This window comes from Psittacula echo (genome assembly GCF_963264785.1).
Source record: "Psittacula echo genome assembly, chromosome: 7".
Classification (NCBI taxonomy): domain Eukaryota; kingdom Metazoa; phylum Chordata; class Aves; order Psittaciformes; family Psittacidae; genus Psittacula; species Psittacula echo.
Genome location: NC_137740.1, coordinates 41,661,852 through 41,673,857, shown reverse-complemented (window position 1 = coordinate 41,673,857; position 12,006 = coordinate 41,661,852). Strand labels below are relative to the sequence as shown.

At 35.2% G+C, this 12,006-nt stretch overlaps 1 protein-coding gene across 5 annotated transcripts in view; it reads right to left on the bottom strand.

The window, feature by feature from the left end:
- The window catches only part of DLG1 (discs large MAGUK scaffold protein 1), a 169,935-nt gene that overhangs the window by 11,112 nt on the left and 146,817 nt on the right, over positions 1–12,006 (bottom strand). The window contains exons 16-19 of one of the 5 annotated variants that reach the window (XM_080622304.1): positions 11,555–11,731; positions 10,685–10,754; positions 5,391–5,490; positions 1,977–2,018 (exon numbers count right to left, since the gene is read on the bottom strand). In XM_080622304.1, coding sequence (XP_080478430.1) covers positions 1,977–2,018; positions 5,391–5,490; positions 10,685–10,754; positions 11,555–11,731 — 389 coding nt within the window. Of the gene's footprint in view, positions 1–1,976; positions 2,019–4,654; positions 4,689–5,390; positions 5,491–10,684; positions 10,755–11,554; positions 11,732–12,006 lie in introns of all 5 variants that reach the window. The other 4 variants (XM_080622305.1, XM_080622308.1, XM_080622306.1 and 1 more) reach the window with 4 other exon arrangements.

The window sequence follows — 12,006 nt, the reverse complement described above, 5'->3', positions numbered from 1 at the left end:
TGATCTTTTAAATCAAAAAAATACCATTTCAGTAAGACAAATATTTCTCTTATTTGCAGTAAGTTTGCATTCAAACTGTACTACAGCAATATATGAATGAACATTTTTGAAATTATTGCAAGTGAGGAATACCTTAAGACAGACACAAAAACATGCAACCTGTATATTTTAGTATCTCAAAAAGTAACTCATGCAAATGGATTTTAGGACAGTATATACTTTCAAGACCCCTTTTAGGCTAGGGAGAGAAACAGGGAATCACCAACTATAAAGTCAACTATGAAAGATCCAGCTCACACATAATTAGATATTTCTTTGGAGAAGTCACACTGTTACACAGTCAAAAATTAATTAGGCAAACTACTAAAGAGATAATAACAAGTAAAAAGCATCCCCTGATTGAGGGCAAAAAGTATATATTGTCACTGCTTTTTAATACTTTGGAAAAAATGAGTATTAACAGAATGAACCTTTTGAACAACCGTACTCATCTGTAATCAAGATAACTTTCGTATTAGACAGCAGTAAGAAGAAATTAAAAAAAAATATTTTAATGAAAAGTGCTTGCAATTACACACATAAATAAGCAAATCCATGACATTCATAATAAAATCAGGGCTTCCCAAAGAACAAGGGATTGAAAAACCTAACTAGTAGTATCAACCATGAGCTTTAGACAAAAATAAAGCAAGCTCAGAGAAAAAGAAGGGAAGAGAGGAAAGCAGCAAATTTAGGAAGAGCGAGCCATGGTTAGATAGTTTTAATGGCATGTCATTAAAAATGGTTAAAATGTGTAAGTTTATCAAAGGCAACTTCTATACATGTTCAGTTTTGTGTTATTCTTGGGGAACACAAATGCCTCCCCCAACTGGTTTTTCTATTACAGTCTCCAGCACTGTTAGCATTTTATATACATATATCAATTCTTCCCTTGAAGGCCATCATCAGGAACAAAAAATGTGGATCATCACCTCTAAGAAGACCCACAGCTTGCAAACAAATATATCTGTTAATGAATGCTCTTCCTTATCACCCTAACATAAACCATATGCTTCTGAAGCATTCACACAGTTACTATAGGCAACTAGGAGCTGCTCAGTGAGCCACTCAGTGTCACACTGCGAGACTTCTCCTGTTCCTTTTTTTCATATTCCTCTTCAAATCCTCAACTTTGTCATCTTCCTGCTCTGCTCTATCCTGGGTTCCAGGTCTGGACAGTGCGCCTTACTAAGGAAACAACCAGTGGGACTGAAGTTCTGGCTCTGGTTTAAGACATTCACTGTAGAGCAGCACCATGATGCATCATTACCAACTGTTAACACATAGTTCTGCTGTAGCTTGGGCTAATAAAAAAGCTAACTCAGTCTAGTATTTGAAATATATGATGTCTTGAGAGAATATGCATGTGTGCCTAGCATACTGATTTATCATAACTGACTCCAGCACTGAATGTTTATCATATGCTTTGAAGACAGTTCATACTAAGCACCCACACTTGACAAAATAGTTAAGTGAAAGCTGAAAGCAAGGGTAAATACATGTTTGCTTATCTTTACTTTCATTAGAAGCATAAATATATTAGAACTGTTGTGAAAAAGTGTAGTTATTGCTCTATTTAGCAGATCACATTTTAGTTACACTTCCAGTATTAAGCTCAACTACATATGATTGTTAGCGTTAAATTTACATTTAGGTTTTAACAGGTCTAGATAGCTCACATGATTAAGAAAATCATAGATCACAATAAAAGTACCCATAAAGGAGGTTTGCAGTGACACTTTCTAGCCAGTTTTTTGAAAACAAAGACACAGCACAATTTGCAGCTCTCCACCAAATACATGAATGTGGATTTCCCCTGAAGGTGACTTGGAAGTTCTATATAACATGTAAATACCCAGAAAAGACAAACAAACAAAACCAAAGAAAGAAGTACTAAACAAAAGGTCTAAATAAATAAAAAACTTAAAAACACTTACGGTAACTACTTTCACTATCGCTGGCATTAGAGGTTACATGCTCTGAAATTGCAACACAATGGAAAAAAAAAAAATAAGGAACATACACTAATGGCATGGGTCCAAAAGAAAGCAAACTGACACAAAATAATCCAGATGAAAGACAATACTGATATCAAAATGCTGAAATCAATACATATCGCATATACAAGTTTTAAGGTACTTCTCATAGTTCTCAGGATCAAGCTTAATTTCATACAAAAGGAACTGATGTTAGTAAAAAGAGAAACATTAAATAGCACATAAAAATAAGATTACAGAAAGTACACTAATGCATAGCTCCTACCTAACCCTGCCATTTTTAGGTTTTCACCTCAAGATGAATTCTGTTGTGAATTATGGGGTTATGCATTTCAACTTTTATGCAGGTAATTTACTGATCACATTAAGAGTCTTATAGCAGAAAATACTGTATTGCAGTAAACACAGTGTAGCACCTTCAATAACAGATACTTTTCTATGCTATATTAAATATCTTGCTTGAAGTGCAATGCAAAATTAAGATTTCCTTTTTCCCTCCACCAATGCTGTAGTTTTCAAAAGCTCCCAACTTTTATTCTGGACTCTACATTAATTTCATGCCTTTTGTGTAGCAATCAAAACATTTCAGTAGCTACAAGATGTTCAGATTTACTTTTTTCAGCTATGTAACTGCATTAAATATGTTTATGATAAAAATTAATGCTACTGAAGAATTTCAGGTATCAATCTATTCTTTTACTTGAAAATTCTATAAACTGGGTGAACAAACATGAACTTCGACATTGCTGAACTTTATCATAAAGAATCCTTTTTCATGCCACCCAATGAGTGCCTATTTGGAGGGAAAACAAGTAACATTCACAGGTTAAGACTGCATAAAGAAGCTTGTGTTTGACCTATACAAATTAAATACAATTAATCTGAAATTATGTACTTGTCTGCATGTGATAATACATACTGTTGTCATGAGGAGCCTTTATAATACATTAAATTCAGTGTGGTTCCTCCCCTACAAGACTTAAGAGAAGGAAGCAAGGGGACTCAGGAGGTAGGAATACAGTTAATGAAGCAAGTATGCTTCTAATGATTAATAAACATTTTTAAAATTTAGTCATCATATGTAAATTATTTAACCTTTTGAAATGTTTTTGGATCAAATAAACTGATTTCCTTAAACCACAAATCTCTGGCTAGATGGAACTCCCTCATTTCATTTCTGTGCAGAAAAACCAGTCAGTTTTTCTGACTGGTCAACCAGTTGACCTGTTTGTGAGTACTAACAATTTGGATCTACCTCCATTTAATTTTCTTGTCTTGAAAAAAGAATGTCCACATTGGCATGGAAGAGGTAAACTGTGATGTTTAAAAGCCTCTTGATTGAACATTGTCAATTGAGAATACAAGTGTTGCGATAATCTGATAATGGTCATAACTGGTAAAAATATAAAGCTTAAAATGCCTGCAAGAACAGCAGTCTTGCAGAGCCCATGTAACACAGCTTGCATTAAGTGTGGTTAAGGCAGTTTCAAAAAGTCTGACTGTGCTGAAAACAGACTAGAAGCCATTTGTTTTTATAACAAAATCACCTACTGACATTCCTGTAGCATATTACACAGTTTAAACTAGGCATTATCACACAGCCATAAAAGCTGCTCATGATCTGCTGTAAACAATAAGGCCATAAAGGTTGCTAAGGTGTTCCACTCTAGACTGAGAATTTCCTTGAAAGTAGCCATTTCAGAAATGGAAAATTAGTATTATAGCTACTAGAACTTTTACTTAATGATTAAGACAAAGTATAGAAGTACACCGCTTCTCGCATGTAATTTCAGGAACACTATGCATAACAGTTATGCCCTGGGAAGAGGTGTTCTTCTCAATGACCTTCAGTCACAGATCTTTAGTGACTAATTTTGCTATTCTATAAATGTATCACAACGTATGTGTTGAAAGCAAGCTTTTGACTTTTTTTATTTGTCATTTTGTCTTTTTATTTGTCATTATTTGTCATGTAAAGTGGTGGTATCTGTGTACACCAACATATCTGTTAGGAGTATTCCTCAAGCCTTGAATCTTACTGTTCAAGTAGTTAATGTTTCTGCAAGAAATGCAACAAATACTTCTGTGTCTCCTCTATCAGCTACCCCTCTACCTGGTCCAAAAGCATCATAAGGGGTCAAATAGGACAGAAAATCTCTCATGGCATTTGTTAAGCGAAGTTTTTTTGTTTAAGTAGCTGATGTAGACATCAGTCACCTAGAGAGAAGACTGAAAACTGTAACTAGTTGAAGTATTACAGCAATCGTACTACTACTGTAAAAATCTGTAAGTTACTTTTAAATAAATAAAAACGCAAAGACAAGGTAAATGTGACAAAGAAAATAATCATCAAGTTTAAAACCAGTACTGTTAAGGACAAACGCGTGCTGATAAGCTTCTGAACAACAACAAAAAAAATACAATGTGACATAAAGTAATATGTTCCTGAAAGCAAAAAAACCCAAACCATTACAAATTAGAAAAAGTTTATGCAACATTTCTAAAGTCAGCCTCCTTATGCCAGTAGAGCACCAGTCTCAGAGAGATCTGTTAAAAAAAAATAGTAGTAATTTTTCAGATGGAGGTTAAAATAACTTGGGAGTATTTTGATCACTTACTCAGGCCTTTTGATCCCATGTCGTCAGGGACCTCCTGCAGAGTAGTCCCCAGAGGGCAAGCAATAAAAAGACAATCACAAAGAAAATAATTGTCAGTAATATATAAAATTGGCGCTACGACAGGAGACAGTTCCAAGAACATCACAGGGGAAGATAAGCCTCTAGGATTTGACCTGACTGGCACGTAAAGATTAATCAGTGATGCAAATGGCACAGAAACACAGTTTGCAGCAGACCTGGTCTGCATTAGCAAACTTATGCAACTGCTTTTGGAGAAGACACTTTTTAGTGCTGGCAACTGTGACGAAAATCAAAGTAAACTCTCTTCATTAGGAAAACCAAATTAGAATTAATGACTTTGAAGAAACCAGTCTAAAGGGACTGATTCAAGAAGCTGGTAAGCTCCATTATACTTTCATCACTGCTGTGCCCTCTCCTCCAAGTCAGAATGAGGAACCATCACTGACAGCGCTGGAAGGCTGCTATGTCCTCCAGTTAGGTACATACTGTCACTTAGTGGTATTACCCAGTTTATTCCAGATTAGGATGCTCCTGGGTTAAATTTTACTTAAACAACAAACAAGCAGTGTATTGATTTTGTACTGGTTTGTCATTGGCACCTCAAGCTCTGTTAGCCTGTTGCAGCTCATGAAACTGTCTCCATGGTAACACCCTACTGCAAGCTAGCAGGCCCTTCTACGTGTGCTTCACTCTCCATCGGATGCCACATACTTACGGTCAATATCACTGGTTTCCTGCTCACTCTGGTCCTTGTTCTTGTAGAAGGGAAATTTTCGGGAAAAGAGGTTCTTTTTACGCTTGTCATTGAATGACTGCTGAAGAAGAGAAGGAGGGGCAAAACAAAGGATGTCTAATGTCTGTGTGAACAAAGGCCCAGACCAGCAGCTTTGTGGAAGCTGACTCCTATAACCACATTATGCAGTGCATATTTAGTTTAACACTATCTTCTCAGCTCATTAAAAATAGAGATTGGGATCATAGCTTTGCTCACACCCTCCCTACTTAACATGCTTCACGTGTATTGAGAGAACTGGCAGGCTGGTTCATCCTCTATGGCCTGACCCGTATTTCACAAATTAAGGCTTCCTGGGAGTGTAAAAAGATGTGAAAAAACTAGACTGCTAGAAGATGGCCAAACCATAATGAATTCAAAGTCAATGAAATCACTGATACTATCTACTATAGAGATTACAGTATTTTAAAAGAAAAAAATAAATGCTGAGGCTTTAAACAAGCTTTTGCAAACAGCTGACATCGTAATAGCACACCAGAAGCATCTGCCAGTGTTACCCATTTGCAAAAGTAAAACTGGTGGCAACTGCTAAATGACAAAGGACAATGGAAGCTAAAAGCTGGCATTTTACTGAATGTTCCTATGATAAAACTAAATAACAGTAAAATAGAAAAACAGGAAAAATAGAAATGTGTCTAGCTAAAGTATCCAAACAATAAGGAAAAAAACCAACTGGAACAACCAAAACAAACCTGTATTTGTTTCAATCTTTCACAATTGTGATTCATTACAAGTTCAATGAAAGAAATTATTTTGCTCTACATAAGTCTGCATCCCAATACCAAGATTAACTTCCAAAAGATATAAACTGATTTCCTTTTTTTTTTTTCCCTGTGGCAATTATAGCATTTATAGAGAAATACCACATGAAAAACTGTATATCCAAGGCTTATGTTCAGCAACTTCTGACATTAGCTGCTTGTGTTGTTGAAGAATTTCTGTATCTCAGTTGCTACAATAATTTCTAGTTACCTACATATACATACACATACCCACTCATCTGAACATATAAACTATTACTGTGCTCCTTGTGTATAAGTGATGGAGAGCATTAATGTATTTTCATTCACGTACAAATACATTTGCAGGTATAATTAAAACAGAATTTAGTAGCATTTGCCATACCTTCTGCTCAAGACATTATGTGACTACAGCACCTTTAATTTCCTGTTCTACAACAACAGAGAAGCTCCATCTACAAATAAATCAGTAAAACTTTTATTGCAGTTATGCCCTGCACTAGAACTAATACAGCTAACTTGAAGCCAGCTGAAATTTGTTTTCATCTTTAGGCATGAATCATCTGACCAGTTTTGCCAAGACATGAAAATTTACCATGTTTTTGTCATTCGGTTTGCAGAAACTCTATTAGGGGAAGTAACAGAAAAAAGTAAGAAAATGCCCAAAACTTGATGTTGGGACCCTACTGCTGCAGAGGCGGCTGCTGATTTCTAAGCCAAGAAGAGCCCATGTGCAGCAGGAAGTAATAAAACTTCCACAGAACGAATTTTTAAAAAGCTGCTTTAAAAAAATGTGCATTTTTAATTCATACGTTAAAGACTATTCACAGCTATTTCTATAATTTGGGGCACGTTAACTTCCAAGTAACCGTCTGCCTTCAGCCAGTGTGAGCTTATCTTCCTCTATTATATGCAATACAGTTGCAAAAGGTACATTATCTTTTCTACCAGCACTAAGTATGGAATGAAATATAGTAATAACTAGGGGTCAAATAGGACAAACAGTTGGCCACCTTCTTTGGTGCAGTTACAAAACCAGTATTCAGCCTTCCTAAAGAGAAGGCCTAAAGTGGAACACAAAAGCTACATCCTGCTACAGTATTGAAAATCCTTCTCGCCATCTGTTTTAATACAGACTTGCTTGGCAGTAACAGATACTGAAACATCCAGGAATATCTTCATTACCACCGTGGGTTTTTTTTGGTTGGTTTTGTTTTTTGTTTTGTTTTGTTTTGTTTTTTTGGGGGGGATGGGGTGTGTTTCTTTTTTATTACTTAAGATTACCAGGTGTTAAAGAGGGACATGGTACCATGGGAGCACAGTGACACTGAGCTCTGGAAATAGCAATATTGTGTTAAATAGGAAATCCGTAAAACCTTTAATTGGTTGGCATCTGTGTTCAACTAGAACTCTCATTCCACTGTAAGAATTGGTAAATTATCAACCTGACATATGGACAAAAGAATTGGATTCGAGCCAATCATATGCTTGCAGGAACCACAGTTGGCATGGATGAGATTTTAGGTTATAGTCCTTCTGACCTTCTTAATCTGAAGTCAACAAGTCATTGCAATTGACTTCTCACAACCAGAAAGGTTAATATGATCTACAGAACAAGGGCAATAAAGAAATATGTGCCCAGAGGAGATCTTTGTTGAGTATACTGCAAAATACTGTAACATGAATTTAAAAAAGTGGAAGTCCCACAGCTGTATAATTGTTCCACTCGGACAAGTCCCTCAGTTTGAGCAAAAGAATAGGGGAAATAAATGTAACAAAGCTAAAATGGTGCAATTTAACTGAGGTGGTAAGACTCTGCAATTTGTATAGGTAAAATAAAAGGAGTGGCTGATTTATTGTACTTCATAAAACATAATCATGCTCTTCATTTTAGTTTTGAAAATATTTCATAACCACAATTATTTTAAGTTTGTTCAGTATTCAGTAAATCTTACTGAACTAATATTAAATTTTATATACTGCATGTATAATGGCCAGAGTCAGTTCCATTGCCAAAAAAAAGAGAAAATAAAACTAATATTATACTGATTTTGCATAAAAGATTAGCCAAAAGATTATTTTTAAAAGATACTATGATTATAAAAACCTAGAGAGAATTGCTTATTAGCTGAAAATGCATAGTAATCGTATTAAATTTTTCATAAGCCCACTGCAAATCATAAAGAGGCATCATAAGCAACAATATATTAAAACAGAAGCAGCATAGAAAGTGAGATAAACGTGTATGTGAAAGAAACAAACATGAAAAATTTAACCATTTCTGCTCCAGATTTTTTAGCTTTCCTCAGAATGAAAGGAACATGGATTTTATGTTTGCCATCACTACGGTTATTCTTTAACGTTTTAATGTAGAAATTTGGAGTAATTGTACGAAGTTGGTACTTCATCCTGCCCATGAAGTATTACCATATACAGACACAGGAAAGGACACAGTCCATAATGACATGTATGGTACAGACAACTTACTGGAAAAAATATCATAATGACAAATACAGAAAGAATACCATAAGAAGAAACCATGATGCTAAAACATTTACAGCTGAAGCAAAAGATTGTGAGCAGTGTAAGCATGTTTGCAAAATGAAATGTTACTAAAGAAAGGGAACTGCAGTTCTCTATCAATGGCAAGCGTAGTTGCTTTTCCACTCAGTATTCCATGCATATCTTTGGTGCTACGCTAGTACACAGCGGCTGTGCACTAACTCTGAAATTGTCAAAATGGTGCTTCAAATACATTGTTAATTAAGCTAATTGTTTCCAGTTTATTTGTAGACACAAAACCATGCAATTATCTTTCAAAGAACATGGTAACACTTGAAAAATTACTTCATGTAATTAAAATAATCTGAAATATTTAAGCTTTTTTTTTACCTCTAAAAAGTGAACTCAAATTATAAAAATGATCGCGCTAAAAATCACAAGGTGATAACACTATCCAAATACCAAAATATAAGTGTACCAAAACAGAAAAAACCTGCAAATAATTCACTGAACCCTCAAAGCAGTACTGTAATTGTTCATCAGAAAATAACTAGATGTTGATTTCCTTTTAAACAAATACTTACAGAAAACAGCATGACATTTACTTCATGAATAAACTAAACTGAAACCTTTGCCATTTAGCAGAGGGACATACATATGGATTGGACAGTCTTTAAAGTCCTACGCTATCAGGATGAAGTACTGAAGCTTTAGTATTTTATATATGTGATTTTTGAAGTAAAGAAAATGTTGCAACTGAAATAAATGACTAAAAGGAATCTTTGGGATTTACAATAATGACTGACTTATGTTACAGCATTAATGCTATTAGAACAATAATAACTACTTAAGAAATAGCTTCCTCAGAAGCTTAGAGCATGTTTCAGATTTTTAAAAATTACAGTATATTATTATTTTAGAAAGCTCTTACATCTAAAATGCATATACCTAAGTCCTGAAATTACTAGTTATACACTATTGGTAGAAATTGTGAGGTTGTGAAATTGTTTCTCGCATGTCAAAACAACCAAAACATTGCAGAAAAGCCTCACCTTCAAAATAATAAAAAAAAAATTTGGCTGCTGTACCATTATGAAATTGCTATAATTTTGGCTATAAACATTCCTATTAGCACTTAAGTAGCTACACTGCTTTCTCACCACTCATTCCCATCATGTGTACTGGGACAGGGATTGCATATTGCGCAGCGAACTGCACCAAGGGACTGACTAAACTGAAACCCAGGATTTCTTTTGGATTGGGTTATTTTTCATCTACATTGGCAACTTTATATGATTCAAGCCCAACCACATACGTATTCACACCAATAGAGAGCAGTGGTGAGAAAAAACAGCTGTGAGACGGGGACTGGTTCTGGGCAGCAATGGCACTAGCATTGAGTTTTTGTTGGCCTATGCCCCTGCATGGAATTCTTTAAAGCCTCTACATCCATGATAGTAAAAAAGAAGTTAATTTATGCTGTCTCCCTACTGTGTACATTGTAAAACCTCATTTCGTCATAGGGGACCCTGTTCAGCTTTACTTCCTTGCATTCTAGATGCATTAAGAATAAATACCTTAATGAAAAAACCCTTCCTGAAAATTGGTAGTAAGCTCCTTCCCACAAAAAGGGAGTCCTGCAATACAATCCATACTACCATACTAAAGGACTAAACTGCTTTATAAACAGCACTTGCAGAGCTGTTAGAAATGGCACTATTCAATACATGATTAGTATCTACAATTCCTATTACCTTATAGTATTTATGAGAATATATATTTATAAGCTAAGTCTTTAAACAATTCGCACTGTCTGGCAATTAAAGTTAGCTTTGGTGCTCAGAATTGTTTTATTTTTCTATTTGACGGAATTTCATCTTTTCACTAAAATCTGAAACTCAGCCTGCATAGATAATCCACTGAAAAAGGTTACCATTCACAATGCCAGGTGTAAATAGGGCTTCATTAACTCACCCCTTTATCTCCTCTTGTTTTGGAATTGAATTTCACTGTCTTTAAACGGGCTCGTTCTTTTTTCTCAACTCTACCACAAAAAACATACACAAAAATGGTAAAATCAGCAACATTCCTGAACTTCAAGTTACTACTTGTTACAATGTAAGCATATAGGTGTACCTTTTGTAGGACAGATTTTTATGCTGACGACAGCAGAAAATGGAAGCATGCAAATGGCAAACTGCATTGGAAAAGTAAGATATTATTTCTCAAGTAATGAGCTGTGAGGGTATTGGAGTATTTTGTGGTTATATAGATTCAATAAATCCAGAGGGTGCAAAGAGAAAACATGACACAGTAAATGAAGAATCTCAATTTAGAGTCAACAGCAGATATTAAGATTCAGAGCACCTAATCTCCTATTTGGGTTTCTATCATGCCAACAAACACCTCATCCCATTTATGCTGACAACAAAGAAAGATTTAACAGTTTCCTGGGTTCTGTGTAGAAAGAATTCGTGATAAGTGTCATGATTTGAATAAAATTAACTTTGCACCTTTTCATACATAAATGGTGTAATGCTATTAAACCCATATGTAATGTCATTAAGCCCATACCTTGCTTACAGGGAGAACAGAGAAATGGACTTTGAACACCTTTATTAACTTCAGAATGCAACTTCTAAAACTAAACGGGATTTTAACAAACTTCTTGTTAAGTTAGTCAGAATCCCACTACACATTATTTAAAACCAAGTAAATCCAACAAACTAGCGCTTGGCTTATGTGTACAGAATTTACAATGAAGAGCAAAGTATACGCAATATATGCATTAATCATATCAGACGTTTAATAGTAGATAACCCAAAGCAATGAAATATGACGCACCTGCGTTTGCTAGGGATAACTCCAATTTCATCACTTTCTCCATCTGGAGTTACCTGCCGTGCTTGCCACCATTCATCATCAGAAGCATTAATGACATGGAGAATATCGCCAAATTTGAAATTCAGTCCTTGACTGGGAAGGCCGCTGTCTTTACTCTTGTCATAATCAAAAAGAGCTCTACAATGAGAATAAAAAATAAGACATTGATAAAGCAAAGAAAAAACACAGGGGAGTATGAAAAGCACAAAGCATGAAGAAAGCTGGCTGTGTTCACCAATGATTGCCTCATTCTGTCAACTGCTTAAAACAAGAAGGCTGAATGCACTCTCTCATATACACACACGCAGAGAGACAATATGTAGGATAGTATTCATACACACTTCTAGGTTTTAATGCATGAGAACAAACTTAATCCAGAGCAAAACTAGTTCTTTACAACATGTCTACAAGCA